Genomic DNA, 24,236 nt, shown 5'->3' on the forward strand with positions numbered 1-24,236 from the left:
GAAATCCGTGTATCAGCTTGATCATCCTTATCCCTTTTATCATTAACTCTTAGAAGATCTCAAAAATATTTGAAGGAGGTGATTCATCCTCATTACATCATACTTGTCCATAAGTATTATTCTTTATTATAGTTTCACCAGTTGTCTTATGTTGAAGTGGATTTACTTGTCTGTAGGTCTGCAGATCACTTCCCAAACCTGCTTTCAAAAATCAGGGTCCTCTTTGCTACCTTGTATTCCTCAGTTACGGAGTTTGATGTACACAGTAAGCTGAACGCTCCAGTTGGTAGTCTGGCAACACAGTGTTTGAGTTTATTTAGAACTTGGTGAATTCTTCTCGAAACCTGATGTTTTGCTACTATTTTTTTTTCTTTTTCTTGTAAAACTTGATTACATTTCTGTTTAAGATTGGTTTTGTAGCTTAATTACCATCAAAAAATTCCTGTTGTAGTGATTACTGATGATTATGGATCATTTATCTTCAGGTGGTGAAAACTGTTGGTCTTCGTGAAGTCTGGTTTTTTGGGCTACAGTATGTGGACAGCAAAGGCTACTCAACTTGGCTGAAGCTAAATAAAAAGGTAACAATCCCCTAACATTTAGGCAAGTATACAGTTTGAAATATACTTCTATAAGGCTTGCTGATTTAATGTTGTAGGTGAGAGATAGCTAGCTTCAAATTTAGTTAAAAAGCTGCTTTTAATTTACTTTAAATGACAAAATACAGTATTAAATTTGGTTAGTTATAAAAGAATATGCAAAGCTGCATCAACATTTTATTTGAGGAGATACTGTTTCCTGTATTTCTGGTAACATGGTAATGCATGCATTAGGAAAACTTGAATTCATATGATTGTCCAAATATAATAGGATAAATATTTTACAGTTGGAGTGTGCATGTGTGAAGTATTTAACTTCAGAGATTTGCGTGTGGACAGCTATAGATCTTTAAACAAGGCACCAATAATAGGCTCCTAAACTTCTGTTTACATGTCAAATGGGTAGACTGTAGACTGTTTTGTTTTTCCCTAACAGCACTGAGCACTCTATCTCCCAGCTATTGGGAACCAGGTCATTTTACTTTAAATTTGATTTATGAATTTGAATGGTCACCTTTTATTTTAATATTGTCTGTCAGGTTATTAATGACACTGTTTAGAATAATGTGATTTTTTCGAAGTTCAACTTAATCAAGGATAGCTTTTTTTATCTTCAGTATTAGGAGGTAAATGTGGAGATTGTGTACTTGATTCAGTGCCATGTGACCCTGATACTGAGTTCCCCAGTGGACTCATCATGAAGCACTGAATTTCAGCATAGAGGACCTAAAGATTTCATTTCTACTGAGTTAATTATATTTAATATACCATTTAGTCATCTTTTTATTTTTTCTTTATTCTTCTCCCTTAGGTAACACAGCAAGACGTAAGGAAAGAAAATCCTTTGCAGTTTAAGTTCAGGGCCAAGTTTTTTCCAGAGGATGTATCTGAAGAATTAATTCAGGAAATAACTCAGAGACTTTTCTTCCTGCAAGTCAAAGAAGCTATTTTAAATGATGAAATATACTGCCCACCAGAAACTGCAGTTCTTCTGGCTTCTTATGCTGTCCAGTCCAAGTATGGAGATTACAGTAAGGAGATACATAAGCTAGGCTACCTAGCCAATGACAGGCTTCTCCCTCAGCGGTGAGTGAGACTACATTTGTTTTTGCATAGTCTGCTGCATATAAACTTGATTATAGCCCTTTTTATAATCGAAATATTAAATGATAATGTGCCTTTAATGGGAACTTTCTTAAGAGTGCATGTTTTGCTAGTAAAATTTAGAGATCCTAATTTAAACTGTAAGTAACAAAGAAGCATTACTACCAGGGGTTTCTTGAGACCTATTTCCTGTCCACAATCATATGCATAGATTTAGTTGAACGAATTACCAAAGTCCTCCAAAATCATCTAATGTTCCTGCTAAATTAAAATCAAAATAATGTAGAAGTTTCTAAGATTCACTTTATACTCACTCCTTTTTTTCAGTTCTTGATGTTTTTGTAGACTTAAATTAAATAATTTCCTGAAAATAATTATAATGTGTTTTGCAAATAAAATATATTGCAGAAAAATGGTAACCTGAACAGAAAATTCAGTAAGTTAATTGTTGCTGTTGAGTATAAACTTTTTTTTGTATCAGTCACACATCTAGGTGGTTGGGAGAAGTAAACACCAAGATTATAGTTCTGTTTCTTTACACAACTGAAATTATGCTCCTGGCATGTTTTGTCAACAAGAGAAGCATTGCAACACAAAAGTGCAAATTTAGACAATTATGTTAGTGTTGATGAATCTGTAGTAATGTATTATGGACAAATGTGTGCTTACTAAATATGTAACATTAATGCATCTTCAAAGAAATGAGAGCCATGGAATAATTTGAGGTTTCTTTAGAAGTCATACTTTCTGGTTTGAAAACTAAAAGTAGAAACTCGTTCATTAGTGTAAATGAGCTTGAGAATCTTCTAGCAAGTGAAAAAGCATTTCAAAGGATTATGATGAAGTATTGAAATAAGTATTTCTGAAAATGTTTCTGATTTTTAAAAATCCTGGATAAGAGTTTGGTTTTGGCTATTTAGTTCCTTCTTGTGACAGTGAAGTCTATACCTCTTTTTAGAAAAATATCCTTTGTTAGGAAGCCAAGGAGATGTAGAACCAGTAAAACTGTCATTACTGAATATGTTAGTTCGCAAATCTTGAGTTTTACTCAGTTATGATGACAGCTTGTGAACACTGGAGTGCTTGTATGCGACACAAATTCAAATACTTAAGATGCTCCTTTTCAGTAGACAAATGTTCAGATGATTTCCCAGCATATGCTTTCCACCAGTCGTGTGCCACGCTACACTGAGTGAGTGCATAGCTTTTGTATTCACACTGTGATGGTTTAGCCCAAATTACCACACAGTTTCTCGCTCACCTTCCCCAGCCGGATTGGGGAGAGAATTGGGAAGGAAGGAAAACTTGTGGGTTGAGATGAAGACAATTTACTAAAATAACAAGGGAAAACTACAATAATAACAGAATATAAAGATATTAAAATATACAAAATAAACAATGTATGTTTTCTCACCACCCGATGTCCCAATGACCGATATAGCTTGTCCCGCGCAGCGATCACGGAAACGAAACCGAGCGGCAAGCAAAGAAGCAAAAGGGAGCCAGCAAGGTAGAGGGAACGATGCCAGCAAACGAGGGAGAAAGATGGATGCCAGGAAGGCAGATACCCCTCCCTGGCCAGCCCCCACTTATATACTGAGCATGACGTTTATGGCATGGAATACTCTCTTCGGCCAGTTTGGGTCAATTATTCTGTCTGTCTTTCTCCCAGCTTCCTGGGAGAAACATTCTCTCGCACATTAGCGAGACTTGGAAAGCAGGACAGTGTCCTTGGTCTCATTCACAACAACTGGTATCATCAGGGTGTTTTATCAACATTCTTCACACTCAAAATCCAAAACACACCAGCTACTGAGAGGAAAAATAACTCTATCCCTGCCAAAACCAGGACACATTCTAACACAATTATTCTTGTTTTACCTCCTATCACAGGAGATTTGCCAGAAAACTAACCAGTACATAACAAAAGTAGTACAGAACAATGTACAATATAATGTAAAAAAAATACTTGTTTCCCAAAGTAGGCTAGCTTTGTAAAATTTTACCGAAAAAAGGTGAGAAAATATTTGCAATTCCTGTTAATCATAGTCTTAATGTTCACCTGTGAAAACTACTGCATTTTTCTTGGCTCAAAACTGTGAGCTGGGTAGTAACAAGGCATCAAGTCTTTGAGTTATTCTGTTGCAATAGTTCTTGCATATGTGCTAGTCATGAAACATCACTAGTATGTGAAGAGAGAATGGAGGGGACCAAATGATGAGATGGATATTGCCAAAGGCATTCCAGCTTTGAGGATACCATGGAAACAGAGAATCATTTGAGGTTGGAAGGGGAGCCCTGAAGGTCATCTTGTCGGTCCCCCTACTCAAAATAGTCACCTAGAGAAGTGGTCAATGCCCCATGCTGGACAGTGTTTGAGGCATTTGGACAATGCCCTTAATAACATACTTTAACTTTTGTTCAGCCCTGAAGTGGTCAGGAAGTTGGTCTAGAAGGTCGTTGTAGGTCCCTTCCGAGTAAAATATTCTATTCTGTTCTGATTACAGCAGGTTGCTCAAGTTGGGTTTTGAATATTTGCAAGGATGGTTACTGCACCCTCTCTGGGCAACCTATTCTAGTGTTTGACCATCTTTACTACAAAGAAATAAAATAAAAAATTGTATTCAAGTGTGTTTCACTTGTGCCTGTTGCCTTGTGTCTTTCAATTCAGGTTCAATTCACAAAGAGGGAAGTGCAAAGAATTTCTGTAGAAGTAGAAATTTAACTTAATTTGGAAAGCTCAAAAAAGCACAAGTTACCATGAGGGTGACCAAGCACTGGCTCAGGTTGCCTGGAGAGCTTGTGGAGTCTCCCTCCTTATGGATACTCAAAAACTGTCTAGACATGGCCCTGGGCAACTGGTTGTAGGTGACCCTGTTTGAGTAGGGGAGTGGATGAGATGACCTCCAGAGGTTTCTTCCAACCTCAACCATTCTGTGAAGAAGAGGTTGGGAGCAGAGCTTTTATGTTCAGATGGGCACTTGTGTGACATAATCCTGGGATACTGTGTTTTGCAATATCCTATTTTGTCCTTCATTTTTTGATTGTTTTTTTTTTGTTGTTATACTGCTATGAAAGCTTTTGAACGTTTTGTGAGTATTTGCTGGAGGAAGTAGAAGAAATAATGGTGGAAAACAGCTCACAATGTAGATGTCACAATGTAAAAATCAAGCCTGATTTAATTATCAAACTTCTCTAATACATTAACATTGTCTTAAAAGATTTCAAATTAGGTTTTTTTTTTTAGTGTAATAGAAACTTCTAAATGGTTGCCAGGATGCTTTTAGTTTATTACAGCCAAAGCAGACTGTTCTACTTTGTGCTTTCTGTAACAGGCTTCTGTAAGTATTATATTTAGGGCTTATACTTTATATTCAAGGCTAAAGATGAGAACACAAACAAACAAACAAAAAGATGTATTGTCATTGCATGTTCTTGTATCATTTAGCTGTGAATACATCAGCTTTGTGCAGGTGCAAAAAATAAAACCTCTGCCTCAGTTTTCAGGAGGAGAGCCTGTTGATAGGGATGCACGCTAAGCAAATCAAAATGTGGTGTGGCTCCCACTAAAAAGTGCACTTCACTAGATATGGGGCAGAGTAGCAAATCAAGTGACAGAAAGATCCTGTAACAGAAGAAGCACTACATTGGTATCTTCTGCATCACTAAGTCTATTCCTTATTCTACTTGTCTAAACATGTATGAAAAAGTAGTAAATCTGTACTTTTCAGAGTAAAGAGAAAGGAAGGAAAACAACTGTTCTGACTCCTTTAAGATTTTTTTTTTTCAGTCTTGTCTTTTTTTTTTTTTTTTTTTTTTTAAATTGTTCTTTTAAAATAATTTCTCTAGGAATGCTTGAAATGCTGGTGCATGGAATAAAAGCATAATAAAGTTACCACATGCGTTTGAATTCTTACTGCAGTACTACACTGAAAGTTCTAGTAGGTCAAAACCTAATTCCATCATTGCAGCCTGCTGGAGATAAACCTCATAGTTTTCTCAAACCACTTTGCTACTGTTTTTATTTATTAAAATCCCAGCAAACTAGTATGTGAACTTATCTTAATGTGTTACTTTTTTTCCAGATGGCAACAGAATGAAAGCATGAGTGTATCTATATACCTAGAGATTAATTTGCAGCATTGTTGTATAAGAATTTTACAGATCTGCATTTTCAGGTGTTCCAAACATAATATTATGTGACTTTACTGAAAGTTTAGATATGCCGTGGTGTGACTTTACATTACAAAGAGTATAGAATATCATGAAAAAAAAGAAGTAATTTCACACAATTTTAAAAGAATACTTGTTGAAATACAAAATTTCTGTGTTTGGGTTAAAAATATGAGTAGTATATAGGAAGTCATGTTTAAATTTATTCAACAAAAGCATATGTTATGTTGTGTAACCAAACTTATTTTTATAAATTTGAGATTAAATTGGTTGTCAATGTCATTTACTAGCAGCAACTTCTATTCACAGTGTGTTAGAACAGCACAAACTGACAAAAGAACAGTGGGAAGAAAGAATACAGAACTGGCATGAAGAACACAGAGGAATGTTGAGGTAATTACTTAGAAAATGTTAAAGACTTTTAAGGTTTATCATCATCGCTATTATTACTATTAGGATGTGTTTTGGGAGATGTTATATTTGTTTGGAGACTGCTTTCTTTTATTCCAACCAGGGTAGGCAGTTATCAAAAACTTCTATGAAAGCTTCGGTCAGAGCTGAGTTTCCAGTTAGTTTATTGGCTTACCTACATGATTTCTGGTAGGGTTGTCAACTGCCTTTGTCCACAGTTGCCTGCTTCTAAAATATACTTATTGTTTCCCTTAGCTCAAGGGGTGAAAAGACAAAGAATTATACTTGAGTATTAGGGTGTAGAGCTCTACGAGTATCTGAATCAATGTACACGTGAATTTCAAAGAGATTTAATTCCTAACTGAATTTTACACTAATTAGTTATTCTGTAGTTCCCTTATTCTTAAAATGTACTTTGGGTTTGTCTGCATTATGCCATTTTTTTCTTCTTTCATCAGGGAAGATTCTATGATGGAATACCTTAAGATAGCACAAGACTTGGAAATGTATGGAGTCAACTATTTTGAAATAAAGAATAAAAAAGGAACTGAATTGTGGCTAGGAGTTGATGCTTTGGGTTTGAATATTTATGAGCATGATGATAAGTAAGTGGCTAATACTCATTTTGCAATTCTGTCCTAGGAGATGCTATCTGAGATTATACGAAAACCACCTTAATGTGTGTTCAATAACATCTAACAAAACAGGTTCTCAAGGCCCTTCTAATCTATGTAAAAATTAAAAAAAAGAGGTAGACATTAACTGCTGGATTATTTGAATTTGAAGGATTAAACAGGGATACAAAAGAAGAGAAGGAAGAGCAGTTCTATGATAAATTTAAATTTATGTTGCTTAATATGGATGTATGACTATCTTTATATGGTTTCTTTCTGTGCTTTCCATTCCCTCAAGACTTCCTCTTCAGTCAGCTATTGAGAAGCTGAGCAATGTATTTAATGAGAAAGATTGTGTAAGAGCAGTGACTAGGATTAGAGCTGGTAAAGCATGAAAAACTTTGGTATCTAAAATTGAAACTTTTTAGAAATCAAATAAAGTAGATGAATCTTGTGTCCTGATAGAGATCAAAGATTCTATCCCACTTGAGGGATAGAGCTGAAATGTACACAATTTGAAGGATCTGGGAAGAGAACAGATGACTTATTTTGTTTCTTTCTGAACACTTGTTAGTAATATCTCATGTCAATAGTCCCTTCACAGTGATTTGAAGTTAAACATGATGTGTTGAACACCAGGTAACAGCTGTTAACTGAAACATAATGTTCTTTGACATATATATTCTGTAATAAAATTCTGCAAGCCTTAATTGCCATTAGATGGCAATATAACTCCTGAAAGAAGGAAATATTCAGAAAATGTTCAGATGAGATTGAATGATCAGCAAATTTTTGGTATTCTTTAACTCCTGATAATTGGCAATCAAATACTGAAACATTTTCTAATGATTGCAATTAAGATAATATAAATAGAAAAAAATTTATGTGCTTATGGAGAAAAGTATTTGCAGTTATGTAGTTGGTGCATAACATTGTAACTGGTTTTGAACTGAATTTAATTTACTTAAGATGCAAGAGAAATAAGTTTAACTTGAACTTTGGAAGTGTAAGAACACATATCTTACACTTGAGTTAAACCAAAGTACAACACTGCTGAAGGCTAATTTAATTTCAGTCTTTGAAATGCCGTACTTAAGTTTAAATTATGATTTTCACTGAAAATAAAAATATCAATAGCAATAGCTTATAAAGAACCAGCATGATTGATGCTTAGCATTTCCTTAATGATAGTAGAATAGGTCTCAAATTGAAATTTCTAAATTCCTTCTGTTACAGTGCCATGTAACTTATGTAACTTATTCATTTCATGGAATAATGTGTAAAAAAAAAAAAATTGTCAACCAAAATATGCCTAAACTGTTGTTACATTTTGTATTTGTAAATGTAACTAAGTGTTACATTTACTGAAAATGATGTAAAGTTAAGACTTAGCGAGCATAAATAAAATGTACATCTTTGCTGCTTCTAATGAGAACTTTTTTTCTTTGAAGGCTGACACCCAAGATTGGTTTTCCTTGGAGTGAAATAAGAAACATCTCTTTTAACGACAAAAAATTTGTCATAAAGCCAATTGACAAAAAGGCCCCTGTAAGTAGGCTGTAGAATAGTATGCCTTTGTATATGAAGAAGTTTAAGCCTGCAGGGACTTGCTCTGGCATTATGGCATGAGCAATTATTTTGTGACATTTATTATTCTTATTAGTAGAATAGTCAGTAATCAAAAGAAAATTTTTATTTTGGAGTATATGTTTATTTTCTGTCTTCGTTCTGGTTAATACTCCTAGGTGGTGTGTAGTTGTTTTTTTGTGTGTGTGTGGGTTTTGTTGGGGTTTTTTTGGGGGTTTTTTTTTGGTTTTTTCTTGGTTTTTTTAAATTTAAATCAACTACTATTTTGTGATGTGTTGAAAAACGAGTGTAAGGTGCTAAACTCTCTGGTCCTCCACTTCTATTTCTATTTCTGTACTACAGCAGCACATTTAATGAGACTTTCTAGGTCAAAACTCTTCAGAAATAGAGAACAGTCTCACTTTTTTAGATGGTTAATAAATAATTTTCTGTAAGCTAGTTAACATTTACATGGAGGAATCCAGGTGTAATTTTGAGTTTATCTTGCAAGTTCCTGACAGCAACTAGATATATAGATTATGGTGTTGGATTGCTCAGAGGATGAGGGTCAAAATAGTTGTAAGCCTAAATTTAACAAATGCAAGCATGCAGTAATGGTTTGAGTCTTGTCATGATTGTATTTTTAGATTAACGAATATGCTGCAATTATTTTTGCTAGGATTTTGTTTTTTATGCACCCCGCCTGAGAATTAACAAGCGAATTTTGGCACTGTGTATGGGAAATCATGAATTGTACATGAGGAGGAGGAAACCTGATACAATTGAAGTGCAGCAGATGAAGGCCCAAGCTAGAGAGGAGAAACATCAGAAACAATTGGAAAGGTAATTAACAAACTTTCATGAAACAAAAAAATTCTTCTACCCTTTTAAGAAACCTAAGTCATAGAATATCAGACATCTTGGCATTCTAGGAAAGAGAGAACTGCTTTTCTTTCTGTAATATGTAAGCAGGTTTGTGGATTGGCATGGCTCGCCTATCTTAATAGAAAGCCGTATCTTTTTTGAGCTTTCAGCATAGTAAGAGTAGCTGTACCGTTGTTTCTCATTATGTTTTTGTGAAACAATCTTAACTTTCGGCTTGATTCTTAGGGACTTTTATATTCTACAGGTGCACATTTAAGGCAAGTTCAATGAAGAGTGTCATGAATTACCTTTTGTATATTTAAAAAATACTGTTGCCATTTCTAGCCCAGATGAAAAATCAGTCTTGTCTAAAATGCCAGTAGAATTGTGGATTTATCTGGTTGAACCATAACCAAGGTTGCTAATCAGTTCTGTTCATAAATTATTTTTTTGTACAGTGTTTTGAAACAGAAACTTGGTTCGTCTTGCATTGTGAACTGAATTTGAAACATTTAAAATTACGTGCTTCTCTACTTGCAGAGTAAACCGAAAAATAGGGTACCAGAATTCTTGGTGTAGAATTTAATCTGTTTGAGTTTTTTTAAAAAAAACAAACAGCCTATTACTATTTTCAGGGCACAATTAGAAAATGAGAAGAAGAAAAGGGAAATAGCAGAAAAGGAAAAGGAAAGAATAGAACGTGAAAAGGAAGAATTAATGGAACGTTTAAGACAAATCGAGGAACAAACAATGAAAGCTCAGAAAGGTGAGCTCTTACTGGTCCTGGATTTCTCATGAAAGCTCAGCTGGGTAGTTCAGTTCCACATTCTCTTAGTGTATGTTTTTTGGGGAGTATTTTGTGGTTTGGGTTTTTTATTAATTTATTTTATTGTTAGTAACAAGAATTTAGCGGTACATTATTTAATTTAAAAAGATATATTCTTTTTCAATGTTATGAGTTAAAAGATGGGGGGGGGTGTGTGTGTGTATATTTGCAAAATAAACTCAATTCCTAATATAGCGAAAGTTTCCGTTTTCTCTAATAAAAAGGCAACTAATGCGTACAGAGTTCAACTTAGAATTATGAAATGCTTAAAGTGCTGAAAACCTGGAGTTGGAGGGAGCAGGGAATTTAGAGAGGAAGACTGAAAGGATTTTCATTTGGAAATTTGCTGTTCCTTTGTTTTTCCATTCCCTTGTGAGATTTCAGAATTTTAAAATTAAAATCTTAGCAGATTTTAGTGAATAAATTTAGTTTTGTAATTGCAGTTCTCTGTGGTGAACCACCCCGTAGAGTCCCCGATTCAACTCCTTGCCCATCCCTCCTCTCCATGTTCTTTTTTTTGCTTCAGATTTGGTTCACGTGCATAAAAGTTCTGTTCCTCTCCTTTGTTCATAACTTTTGGCTTCAGGTACAGTAGAGAGAATCACTGACTAAATCTATGCAATAAGTTATATATGCCTGGCACTGTTCTGTAGCTCCACCCCCATATTTTTCAGTCTTACAATGAAGAACAGTTTGGACACATCTAGACAGGTAACACATGAACTGTGCCTTGGAATTGTTTAAGGGAGAACTGTTTTAGCCCAGGACAAAACAGTATCAGGGTGGTTCTAGAGGCTTAACAATACACACTTGCTCATAACTTTTGTAAGCAATGTAGTCTGGTTTCTGATACCGTACGTAACGTTCATGTGTTGGTGTTTTTAGCCTTCTGTTCATATATAGAAAGTGTTTATATAAATGGTGTCTGCATTCTGTAGTTGACTTGGTAATTAGATGCTCTCCATCTTCATGGGAAGATTTTGTTTGAGTAGTGTGTTTAAATATTTATGCATTTTTCTAAGTACTACATTTGTTCAACTCCACCAACTTAATGCTGTTCATTTCATTTTATAACTGCAGTAGTAGACCTGGGAAAGCAACTGAAGAATATTGATTACATGAGACCTACTTAAAACTACAAGTGCAAAGATCAAGCATGTGTCAGCATACCTGGCGAGATGCTTTTTTAGTATTAAAGCATATGGTGAAGGGCAGATGGATCATTCCAATAACTGAGCAGTTGTTTAGCTTTTCTGGTGAAGGAATCTATGGCAGCTATGCCTAGACAAAAACATAGTGGAAAACTCATTATCAGAATCAGCAAGGAGCTTCAGAAAGACTTTTTTCATAGTCGCTTCATTTTGCACATCAGAGGAGTGTATTTTTGCCTGTGCAAATCTTACCTTACAGTACTGCTAGCTTATTATTTTTTCCTATTTCACTCGTATCAGAGTTCTGTCCTTTAGATTGCAATGTTTTGCTAACCAGGCAGCTAGAGAAATATCCCTCCCTTGATATAAAATGTTCCTTTTTGCACCTTTTTAGCTCAGTTCTATGAATTTTTCTGGTCCTTCCAATGGTCCTTCCATGTGTTGGAGGCACATGCTTAAATTGTCTATTGCCAACAACAAATCTTCATCAGGCATTTCAATAAAGTAGAAGAGTCTTGGGCTTTTTTTACTGTAAGAGAGTGTGATTTAATTTATACAAAATCTCCTCAGCAGTAAGAGTGAGTGTGTGTGTACATGTACGTATATTTGGGTGTTCAGAATTATTAGTGAGGTGATAATTTTCCAAAACACTGGGCTGTCAGACCTGTCAGGTAAGATGAATTATTTCCAAAGTATGTATTAAAGGGGGTGGAAGAAAGTTAGACACAAAGCATAGCTTCAGGTAACATGCTCAACAGTTTTTCTTACCTTGAGGCAGCCTTGTAAAACTTTGACAACTTTCTAGGTTACTTTATTTTGAGCATGTTATAGCTGTTACCTGTGTTACATATGAGGAAGAGTTAGGTAGCGATATCTTGTCTGCAAACTTTCCTTTCTATAGAATTAGAGGAACAGACTAGAAAAGCTCTGGAACTGGATCAAGAACGAAAGCGTGCAAAAGAGGAAGCAGAGCGTCTGGAAAAAGAACGTCGAGCAGCTGAAGAAGCTAAAGCTGCTTTAGCCAAGCAAGCAGCTGATCAAATGAAGAACCAGGAGCAGCTAGTAAGAAACTTTAATCCTATTTTGAAACAAATTGAAAAAGAAGTTGAAAATTTAGCCTTTATTCTTGGTTATATCTATTTTGTCAAATGGACAAGTACATTGAAACAGAGATAAAAGTATGTGAAACACCATTACAGATCGTTGTGGGAAGTTTTTAAAAAGCTACATTAGATTTGCCACTACTTGCAAGAGAAAAAGAAAATGCTTGGGCTGCAGGAAATTAAATTATGAAGTAGACATTTCAGACTGACAGCACCCACTACATTCTCTTTCTAATAGCATCACTCTTATCTAGCTGAGAACAAGAGTAACTTCCTTCTGCAGTCCTCTGGGAAGCCTGTTCTCAGAAGCAGGTCTGTTCTGAAGCTTGGTGGTGGTGGAGGAGGGGTGGAGCTGGTGACACTGTGAGGTGTTGGTTGGTTGGTTTTTGTCCCCTCTGTTTCCAGCATTTAAGATATCTTCTCACATTCTGTGCTAGACTACTTCTAATTCAAGATTTGTGTATAAAAACAGAGAAGAGCATTAAAATAGTAGAAGAAATTATTTCTCAACTATAAACCAACTTTTGGTCTTTGTAAACTTAGCACACAATTCTGAAGGCAAGATTTAGCTTAATAGTACTGAGATTATGATCCAAAATCATAATCTTATTGATGGAACCATTGAAGTTACATTAAACTGAAAGGGCTGTAGATGCTAATTTGTAACTACAGCTCACTCTTTCCCAGCAAGCATCAGAAGTGCAGAAGATAAATATTGTTTTTCTGGACTTATTTCCATCAGGCAAGAGTACTGATTCATTCCCTTTGTCATATATACTTAAAATTTCTATTTTTAGCAGAGAAGTGATGGATGGTAACTAACTCTTTTCAAGTCAGATCACAGTGAAGACTGCTTTCTTCCACTGCAGAGCCAAAATGATACCAAATTAAAACTTTGGTTTTTTGTTTGTTTCAGGCAGCAGAACTTGCTGAATTCACTGCCAAGATTGCACTTCTAGAGGAGGCCAAGAAAAAGAAAGAAGAGGAAGCCTCAGAATGGCAGCACAAAGTAATGAGCTCACGCTGTGTGAAGTCAGAACTTCAGAGGAACTAAGGGAGATGAGTGCGGAAATCCCGCTGGAAGTCCACGGGGTTGAATCTCTCTCTTTCCCTTAGGCTTCAGAGAAGCCTTTCTTAAAGGTTTTTGTTCTCCAGTCTACTGAAGCCAGCCTGTACTTCTATTTAACTCATTTCATAATATTAAATAGTCATGAAGGGGGGGGGGATTCTAATCACAAAGGTATGGTCAAAGATTTGAAATGGCTTCCTTACATATGATGATGAAATAAGATTGGAGCTTCATGTTGGAAAAGAAAACACTTCAGGAGGGTGATGTATAGAATGATGAGTGGTGGTGAAAAGATGAACCAGAAAAGTAACAAAGGCACATAAATTGCAACCAGTCTATAATTGAAAGCAAAAAAATATTTCTGCACAAAGTTGTAATTAGTTATGGGATGTGAATACTAATTGTGTGCATATGTTCAAAAAGTGATTGAACAAATTCTTATAATGTAAATTCTGGTTTAATATGAAATTCAAAGACATCGCATTTGATTTAGGAAGTCTCTGGGCCTTAAATTTCAGGAGGCTAGGAAAGCTGGAAAGCAATTGGTATGACTGCCCTATTCTCTCACTCTTCTCTTGTCTACTGCTGGAAATAGATGGACTCGGTACAGCTGGTTTTGAGTAGTATCTTTTTTTACCCTGTATTCCTATTTGACTATTTTGAGTGTGTAAGCTAGTCGTGCCACTTACAAAGGACCGTTTCCATGTGTCTGAAAACATCTCAAATACTTTTTTTATTTTTTCTGCCTATTCATAAATCATTTTAAAAGATGCTAAGTACTATTTACTATATTTAGGCATTTGCAGCCCAAGAGGACTTGGAAAAGACCAAAGAAGAACTGAAATCTGTGATGTCTGCTCCTCCTCCACCTCCTCCCCCACCAGTTATTCCTCCAACAGAGAATGAACACGATGAACATGATGAGAACAATGCTGAAGCCAGTGCAGAACTGTCTTCTGATGGTGTCATGAATCACAGGAGTGAGGAAGAACGGGTAACAGAAACACAGAAAAATGAACGTGTTAAGAAACAGCTCCAGGTAATGAAGATTCATAGCTGTATCAATGTAATTCAGGCTTTGGGTTCTCATTCTTTGTTGAAAATCTCATTGAATTTATGGTGTGCCAAGGAAACAACCTTTTTAAAATTTACTAGATTTATTACTAATTTACCAACGAATATCATTCACACTGTTCTAGAAGTGGAATAGATAGAAAGATTGGATGTAAGATTGTACTTTATAGCTTAAGAGTATATTAGTATGTTGTTGCATTGCCCAGTAAATATTTCTAATAATTATATAATGTCCGGGACACTCAATGTTAAAACATTTACTTTCTCAATACTGAAATTCATTAAGTGGTATGGACAAATGCTTGCTTAATAGTATTTGTGTGTGTTTGCAGTCTTTCACAGACATTGTAAAAGCAAAACCTGAATTATGCCTATTTTGTATTAATCTTATTTCCCTGAAATGGAGCATTTCCTCCTAGACTTGTCTTACCCCTCAAAGTATAATAATCTGTGCTAGTGGTAACCCTTTGCCTTGTTATGAAGTGTCTCTTTGGGAAGGAAATCAAAGAAATGCAAAGCTGCTTCTTTTACTAGCAGCAATATCTTACTAGCATATATGTGTGATATCCTTTCTGCTTGGCCAATCACTGAACAGGGTCAGGGAGATAAACAAGAGCTGTCTTTAGTCAAGCAGAAATTGAAAAATAAGGCCATTTTCCTGCTTTATCCTTCTGGTCCCTTTCTTGTTGGATGTTATGGTATGAGGCTTTTCTTTTTTTTTTTTTTTTATTTGATGGCCACACTTGTGTAAGGAAAGAATCTTGTGCTCTCCTCTTTCCCTGTGCAGTCTTTCTGATAGACCTCACAACTTGAGTTACTGAACAGCACAAGCAGCATTTCATAGGTTGGCATTCAAGAAATCCTTATCCAAGTTGCAGAATAGTTGTTATCAGAAATTCCAGAATCATTAAAAGATTAGTCAAAACACTTAAATGCAAATATTTTATTCAACAGGCTTTAAGTTCTGAATTGGCTCAAGCCAGAGATGAAACCAAGAAAACACAAAATGATGTCCTTCATGCCGAGAATGTTAAAGCAGGCCGTGATAAGTACAAGACTCTTCGACAAATCCGACAAGGCAATACAAAGCAGCGTATTGATGAGTTTGAAGCAATGTGAGAGCTGTTATTTTGCATATATGTTCCTCGTAAAGCTGAACCACCAACAGAGAAAAAAGCAGGCCTTTGCAGATTTGATGGATTGCACCCCACTTTGCCAAAGCACTTAATACCAGTTTGACTACAGTGGCTAGAAGACAAATTTAGGGGAAGTGTTCAACAGTAAGGCAGTTTGTCATCCCTAGCTTTTTTTGGGGGGAGGATGTGGAGAACGATAGCAGGTTTTTTCCCCATCATTTTCAGTTTCATTATTTCATATTTTTTTTCTTTGGAAACTGATGTGAAGTATAATAACTGACAAGTGTATGTATTGCTTAAATATTAAGAAATAGAAAGAAGAATGGAACTGAACCTAAACTGGATAGGTACTATTTCAGTATGAAGTTTGAAATTACATTTTTCAATGTAGCTACACCATTAAGTTTTATATTGCTGACTTTAAGTTGGTTTTTTGTTTTGTTTTGTTTGTTTGTTTTTTTTTTCTTTTCTCTCCCAAGTGAATTTCCTTGGTGTTTCATGTCCTGTCATCATTGATGGTTTTCTTTGCCTGCCTGTTCACAAAGGTCTGGATGGCAGGTGGTAGTTCCAGGAAATATTTTTAAATGGAACACTACCTGCGAGCAGCACGTGGCTGCTGATAGGCTTGAATAAGCATTGCTTTTACTAGGTGATTCTTTTAGATGCGCAAAGTGTTCTAATACAGGAAAGGAAAAAAAAAAATATAAAGCTTCTTGTGCTATTTGCTTGTAATTATTTTATTTGCAGTAGGGAGACCTGGACCTTTCTGGCAAGGGAGCATATGAAAACATCAGTCCCAGGGAGGGGACAGTATCCTACCTCACTACTATATACATGATGACTGGTCCTTCAAACACCATGAAAAAAAAATATATAAATTTATTATCGCTACATAGTGATATCATAGAATATTAGGAGCCCTTACTCCTATAATTTTGTTTTAATTTAAGATGGGTTTATACTGCTAAATACTGTCTAACTGCCTTTTGTTGAGTTTCAATTGTAAAAGCATCTTGTGTGTTTTAAAGCTGTAACCTGTCACTGGTATACTGTCTCCTGGGAGGGGTGCAGAATGTGCATATGAGTTAGTTTGATTTTGGGTTTCCAAATACTAAATGAAAGTTCCCAGAATTGGAGTAAAAGTGTTTGTAGCTTCAGTTTTCAGTGAAGCTAGTATTGTAATTGTCATATCTGATGTCAGATCACTGTTACTTAGTCCTTTCCATCTTGAAAAGGAGACCTGCTTTTTTGATAAATTTGGTTAGAAATTAAACTTTAGAAATAACTTTACAGTTAATGTGGACTGCAGTTACTACTTCTGCTGTAGTAGCCTAGTAAATACCTGCAGTGGAAGAACCCTGCTTTCTCTGAGGATGGTTCAGCTCTTTTCTGTTTGATATTATGCACTCATAAATTTACACTTACCTATTAAAAATTTGCCATTTTATTAAACATTTTTTTCATGCACAATAGGTTTAAATTTCTTATGAACAGTCCAACTAAGTTTGGGGTTTTTTTTATTACTTTGCAGAGTTAAAGGTTGGCTATGTGGGGTGACATCATGAAAATAAAATAAAGAGACATTAATATATTTTTGGTTTGTGGGGTTAAACATATCTGGTTGACCTTGAAGACTGATGTGCAGATGGTGTGCACATGCTCAAAAATGCTGCTTGGTGGAAGTTGGTTTTTCTACTTGCAGTGCATTGTAAAGAACAGTTTTTGTTTCACAGGCTTCATACACAGAAGCAGATTTCTGAAGTATTCAAACAGTTTGCCATAGCAGGTGAAATACTGTACTTCCAGTGAGTTTTCATTTTTCCCTGGAAAGTGTACGCTAGCACTGTTACATCAGATTCAGTGTTGGGGGAAAAAATACCAGTAAAGTTTGCTGTTCATAAATCTACAATATATAGAGTAGGGCTGAATGGATTAGATCCGTTTATAAAGCTGTGTGATTTTTTTTTTTCTAAACAACCAGGAACAACCATTTGTAATACGGATTTTCACAATGAACAAAGTGGTAATAGCTGCTGTCACTAGCAGCTGGGAACACTTACTGGTGCGGAAATACTAAGAATACATTTAATGATTACTTGGTGAAGTAATTTTCCACATGCTTTTTCCTTTAGCATCATGTTTTGTGTTGTACAATTAAGCTACAATTACATCTACTATTTTGGATAACATTTATTGGTTAACAATAAAGAGATACAGTTAATTTCTCTGAGGTCCATTGTTGTTATTTAACGCACTTTTTTCTGACAGCTTTGCTAGATGCACTGTAAGAGCCTTTTTCCAGAGCAGTGTACAAATTTTGATCATGTTTTTGTTTCAAAGTCTGGTCAAAATGAAATTTTCAAATTGTATCCCTAGAGAGTGGTACACCACTTAAGAAATTACCACAGTTGGGAGGAAGCACTGGTGATTGTCAGTTCAAAACAGGATGTGAATCATCAGAGCAAATTGCCTTTCTTGAGAACAGAGGGTAATTTGGCTATGTGAGAGCTGTATGGGTAATACAAGAACTTTCAATCACTGCCTACATATTGCTTAGCCCCAGGTTAAATGAAACTTAGCTTAATAGGTCAATGTGTTAAGCACTGAGAAACCTTGATGTGTTTTTTTTGATACTGCATATTGTAGTGGACTTTGCTGTCAAGTACATGCATGGCCATGTGCTTTAGATAATAGCAAGTTTATGGGCTTTTTCACCTGTCTAATACACTTGGAGATGGGAGGAACAGTCCCATATAAATAGGTATACAAATGAATCTGCTAAGCAACTCTAACATAAAAGTAGACCTCCTCTCAGGTGACGTTCCATTCTATCTTGTATTTGTTTGGCCTTGCACTCAATGCAAGCACATGACCCTTCTTGTTACTCCGTACAGCAAAATTGCTATGGTGAATTAATACGTGTACTTAATACTTTCAACCGTGCATATTTCTAGTTTTATACTTCTCTCTTCTTGAAGCCCCTCCTGCTGAAGCATTAGATTTGAGCTTTCTCATTTGTTAGAGAGCTTCTGCATAGGTATGTAACTTCAGAATATTGTGCTTGAAAGAGTAGGTAAGTGCTTTGAGAAGTGTTTGGGTTTTTAAATACACTCTTGAGGTGGAGAAGAGAAAAGGATACAAAATAGTGCCACTATTTACAGACCAGACTAATAAAATCACCCAGAATGCCTCAATGTGAAAGAAGGTATTTTCTTTTCTTGAACTAGGCCCCTCTGCACATCAAAACCTACATTTTTTTGTTGGTTGTACTCTTCAAGTACGTGTTTCTTGTATACTCTGCTTATTTTGTCCAAAACAGAACAAAATTCCTGTCTGCCTTTTAAAACATTCTTGTGCTTTTGCCTCTTTCTTAAAACATGTTCTCTAGGACTCTTCAAGTTACCTGCTTAAGGACCTCTAAGGAAAAAGGAGGGTTTGTTGTAAATGAAGTATTTTAAGCTTCTGAGGAGAAAGTACCTCAAGTATATTTTCTTAATCTTTTAAAAGAAAGAGTAGAGATTAAAATGATTAAAACCTTTTGTTAAAGTTAAAACCTTTTGCTTTCAAAAAGGAATTTTTATGCAAACATTTTCCATGTCTGTTCATATGTGTATCATCTAAAAAGTCTTGTTCTCCCAAGACATCAGGTTAGTCTCAGGAATTGGGGATTTTAACAAAGATGATGTATCCCAGTGGAATGAGGTTGTTGATGCTAGTGTTTGTAAACCTACTTTCTGGGTAAAAATACCAACATCAGAAAACTGGAAGCTTCCTTACAAAAGAGCAAAGTTCACTTATTAATTGAAGTTGTCTCATACACATAACATAATGTATCTTGGCTAGGTGATAAGATTTTCCTGGAAAATGTAAGAAAGCGTCAATGGGTCAACGTACAAACTGTGGTCATTTTTTTTTTGACCCCTTCGGAGCATATTCTGTTGTTTGTGCTTAGAGAGAGTACCAGGCTCCCAGCTGAAATGCCGTGCTGGCTGGTCAGTTGGGTGTGTGGCTAGGAGATGGTTCTGGTTGGCCATTCTGGGTGCTGGCCAGGCAGTGTGTTCCTCTGCTCTGCTCCCAAGCAGGCCAATACGGCACCCTTCCTCCCTAACGAATTGGTTTGCAAGCATGTGAGTTTTACATGACTGGTCCTTTTCCCAGTTTGGGGACCCAGTCAGCAGCAAGGAGCAACTGAGGGCTGGAAGGGGCGGTGTAGTGGTGAAGAGTAATGGTAGAAGACTGTAAGGAAGAAAAAATACCCAAACACAAACGTGATGAGTTAGAGTCCTTAACTGGGCTCTTCACTCACTTGTGTTGAGGACTCCTTTTCAATATTCGGAAGCATCCATGAATTTATTATGTGTAACCAATAATTTGTTCAGCAAATTCAGCAGCCAGTTTGTTGGAGGGAGTTGCACTTCTCATTTCACAGAGCTGAGCCCAGCTCTGTAGGCATAGCCCAGTTATCTGAATTTGTTCTGATCCACGGAGTATCACTTGCGTTCACTTTACTGTTTGCAGATAGAGTTGATAAATTGCTCCTTTGGAGTGCAGTTAGAGAAACTTTGATTTCTTTTGCTTTTTCTCCTTTCCCTGCAAAGAAATTGCTGACATATCAAATCTATGTTTCATTTATTGTGAATGAAGTGGGCTCACCAAAGCCTAAAAAACCACCCCTGACAACTCCAATCTCGAAATCAGATTTCTTCACAAGGTGACCACGATATTTGCAGCAGTGCCTGCAATATTCTAGATACTCGGTAAGAGACAGATTATGCCCCCATAGCTCATGGTGTAGGGAAAGACAAAGTTAGGGATGAGAAATGGAGCCTTTTGAATTGCTGGGATTCCATTAGGTGTTTATATTGGCTTTTGTAAATAATGTGTCGGAGTGTTTCTGTTCACAGCAGTAGGCTTTAGGCAGCAGAGGAAACGAGGGGAGATGGAAATGCACATCAAAGGAGGCAGCCTGGTTGGTGCAAGTATTCCTAATGCACGTGTGCCTAAGAGTTAATGTTCCCTGTGCTCTGGATAAGTGGATCAGGTGAAAAGAGATCAAGCTCAGAGGTAGGACAATTCGCATTGCCTTTTTTTTTTTTTTTTTGCTTGTCCTTTTTTGTTTTTTTGGTTTTTTTTTTGTTTTGTTTTTTGTTTTGGTTTTTTTTTTTTTGCATTTAAACTATCTTATTTACACAAGAGGAGTTGCCATTATCTGAATATTTAGCTGAAGGCTTTTAGAAAGCCTGCTGCCCTGCACTGAAAGGTCTTGGAGTTCTCAAGGCCATGTGTACCCAGCCTGGCCTCTGTATTATAGCTTGCTAAATTTCAGCGGAAGACATCCTCTGCAGTCTGATGATTTTGCCTTGGAGCATTTTTGCCTTGACAAGATAAGAGTTGGGTTCTAGGTGCCCCACTGCTTGTTCCAGCAACACGAAACCCATGTGTACCCATGGGAAAGAGTAATCGCATGACAGGCCCTGTGACCACATACGCTGAGCTCTGCGGGATCTGGTATCGAGTCTACGGTTCCCTGTGTCCTCAGCTTTCACGGTTTTTATTCACCCTTGATTTCTTCATTCAACTTGATACAGTATTTAACTTCTTAATTTATAACTTTGATAATATTCTACTAAACTGAGCTTCTGGTTAATGGTTGGCTACAGTGTCAAACGTTTTCCTAAAACACATACTGATGAGTTCAAATAGTCTAGCTTTACTTTTATATAAGCAGCACTTCTGATTAATTAATTATCTCTATGAATATGGTAATTGCAGTTGTATTGCTAGAAAGAGATTAATTTGCATTGGGGCTGAAGCTGAAAACTTTTCTGCCAAGTGCACTTCGATCTTCAACAAAGTAAGTTGAGAATGTGCAGGTAACATTCAGAATACGCAGACCAGTCTATCCTGCTGCCACCTTTATTACTGGGAGCAAACTCATTTATGTTTGAGCAGATTCAGCGTTCAGGGGTTTGGAAGACAGGACAGCAAGCTTGTTCACACATCAGAAAAACTTCATATCATTAATCTACACTTCTGCTGTGTGTTTCCTGTCCTTGACAGTTTTTATTCAGTTTAATTCACATTTTGAATTCTTGGATCTCTTCTCTGGTGAACAGTGTTTCAGGCATCTGTCTCGCTGCTCAGTACCAGTTGTACTTCTCTGTGCCATTTGAAAATGCAGCTCTTCTTTTGCGTTTGGGATCTTGTAGTGGTGCTTTCAACAAAGCCAGCTAACTCATCATATTTAAATTTAGAACTATTACTGCTACTTTTGGAACAATCTCAGGATTAATTTTGGCTACATGTTCTCTTCTCAGGCATGCTTGGTCTGTGCTACCTTATAGAAGAAATAACTATTGACTAGTGAGTAATTGCTAGTAGCATTCTGGAAAACAGAAAATGTCAGAAAACAAGTATGCTAATGCATGCAGAAAATCCAGGCAAGATCTGCATCACAGTGTTTGTACCCACGAGGTTCAACTTTGAGCCTAGCCGCAGTCATGCACACAATGGAGCACGTGGGAGAGAAATTCTGTGCTGTCGTCATGCAGCTTCTCTGTCTGGCTGTGCCAGAGAAAGCACTGGAACGGGATGGTGATGCCCGCTCAAACAGCAGAGCAGCCGGGCACAACTGCGTGGTGCTGTGGCTTTGCTTTTCTGCACAACAGTTGTCCTAGATGTAAAAATACTAAAAAAAAATAATAAAAAATGACATTTTTCTGTGGATCCTTAATTAAAAGAGTTATTGTCATATTCTTGCCTGGCTTCGAATCTTGTCTGCAGGTCACCCTGTAAAAGCTGAGTTCCTCTGTAGCATAAGCGCAGATCTCTCTGAGGAGTTACCCATCCGTCCACGCTGACTTTAAGAGGCAGTGGCAGGTGTCGGGGGAAAGGATCTCTTACCTATCTCTGTTCATTTTTGTATGGAGCCATGAAAATAAATTCTGAAGAACCTTCTTTCTAGCGGTAGCTTCTGTATGCTTTGGGTGGCCCTTTTCATACATGTTTCTCTGACTTTGAACTCTTCTTACTTCTCACCTTGCTTTACTGCTGCTGGTTTTTTTTTTGTCTTTGCTAGTGCATCATGCTGCTTATTTCACCCAAAGAATAGGTTTCAGTTTAGATCATTGACAGCTTTAATGCAATTAAATAAACTTGTTTCAGGATGAGAATGCAAATTAAGACAGGGAAGGAAGATGTTGTATAATTATTAGTTTAAAAACATTGTGGGGAATAAAAGTTTAAGCCCTAAGATTTACTGAAAGACATGTTGCATTACGGTGAAAACAAGAGGCAGGCAGCTGCGTATGGCAAGGCAGACTTTTCCTCAAACTAAATTTATGGTAACAGAGTACTTTAGTAAAATTCACCAGGCTTTTATTTTATTTATTGACATTTGCTGGATTCTTTAGAAAGCGCCGGAGAAGAGAATACCATAGATTTCTGTATTCAGTTGTATTTCCTTTTTTTAACTTCTGTTGTGCCTTATTCTATCAACTTAAGTGTAAAAATGCCTTTTCCCTCCCCAGTGATTTTGTAAAATTGTTTTTTGCCTATGACACTGCAACTAGCTTTGCAATCTGAAGCTTAGTGGATGAAGCTATTTTCTGAGGGAAAGGTAGTATCATTTCTTTGAATTTAACTGAGCTTGGTAATTTATACCTATCTATGTAGACATATATATATATATATATATATAGCATGATTAGACTGGAGATTTCTAATACAGCATGTGGCATCAGGCCTTGTAATGGCTGTATTAAAGTGAAATACACAAGTTGCTGCTTATTTTTATAGAAACATTGTTCTTGAATAGTTTTAGAAATCGAGCTTCTTAGAGCCTGTGTTTAAATCATTATTTAAAAAATATTACCGCATGCAGAGTGAGTATGGTTCAGTTTTGTCCTTGATACCAAAATCAGATCTCTTTACCTGCACGTTTGGTTTTGTCCTCCTGCAAAAGCCAGTTGTTTCTGGGGATCTCTTAGTACGAGGAAACACTTCACTGGTTTCAGTGGTACCTTCCCAGTCTACAGTTTCACTCACTGCCAGAAGTCTCTCTCTTCTCCTTGCCCCTGACCAGGAATTGCTTTCAGACTTTTAAATCACCAGAGCGCTTTTAGTACTCTTAAATCTTAACCACCCGTGGTATATGCTTATGTTTAAGCCCTGGAAGTTCCCACTAACTTTCTGTGCCAGCAAATGATTTGTGTGGGAAACAGGCTGTGGTATGAAATTTGACGTGATGTTCGTACATGTTGCTCGCTGTAGCTGCACTCATAAATGTAAAAACGTGCTGTTGAGGGCTTCTTACTTTAGAATGGCAACTCATTCCTTATGCTTACTAAGGCAGGAAGGAAGATGTTGTATAATTATTAGTTTAAAAATATTGTGGGGAAAAAAATTACCAGGAGACTGTAGTAATAAAGTCTTTTTCCTGATTCCTTTTGAATAAAACTTGGATTTCTTAATACTTATTGCTGAAGTGTTTCTCTAAAACAACCAGAATGAGAGGTTTGCACTGTAGGAAGGCTGAATTTAAAATA

General features: G+C 36.4%; 1 protein-coding gene across 1 annotated transcript in view; it reads left to right on the plus strand.

Annotated features, from left to right (window-relative positions):
* RDX (radixin) overlaps window positions 1–24,236 on the plus strand; it is a 49,122-nt gene that overhangs the window by 23,257 nt on the left and 1,629 nt on the right. Inside the window, exons 4-14 of the mRNA XM_086739550.1 lie at window positions 486–581; window positions 1,411–1,685; window positions 6,186–6,269; window positions 6,746–6,892; window positions 8,353–8,449; window positions 9,147–9,310; window positions 9,967–10,097; window positions 12,210–12,370; window positions 13,328–13,420; window positions 14,277–14,519; window positions 15,509–15,669. Of these exons, the coding sequence (XP_086595676.1) occupies window positions 486–581; window positions 1,411–1,685; window positions 6,186–6,269; window positions 6,746–6,892; window positions 8,353–8,449; window positions 9,147–9,310; window positions 9,967–10,097; window positions 12,210–12,370; window positions 13,328–13,420; window positions 14,277–14,519; window positions 15,509–15,669 (1,652 nt within the window). The remainder of the gene's footprint in view (window positions 1–485; window positions 582–1,410; window positions 1,686–6,185; window positions 6,270–6,745; window positions 6,893–8,352; window positions 8,450–9,146; window positions 9,311–9,966; window positions 10,098–12,209; window positions 12,371–13,327; window positions 13,421–14,276; window positions 14,520–15,508; window positions 15,670–24,236) is intronic.

The sequence above is a fragment of the Chlamydotis macqueenii genome, chromosome 1, assembly GCF_036417535.1.
Source record: "Chlamydotis macqueenii isolate bChlMac1 chromosome 1, bChlMac1.mat, whole genome shotgun sequence".
NCBI lineage: Eukaryota > Metazoa > Chordata > Aves > Otidiformes > Otididae > Chlamydotis > Chlamydotis macqueenii.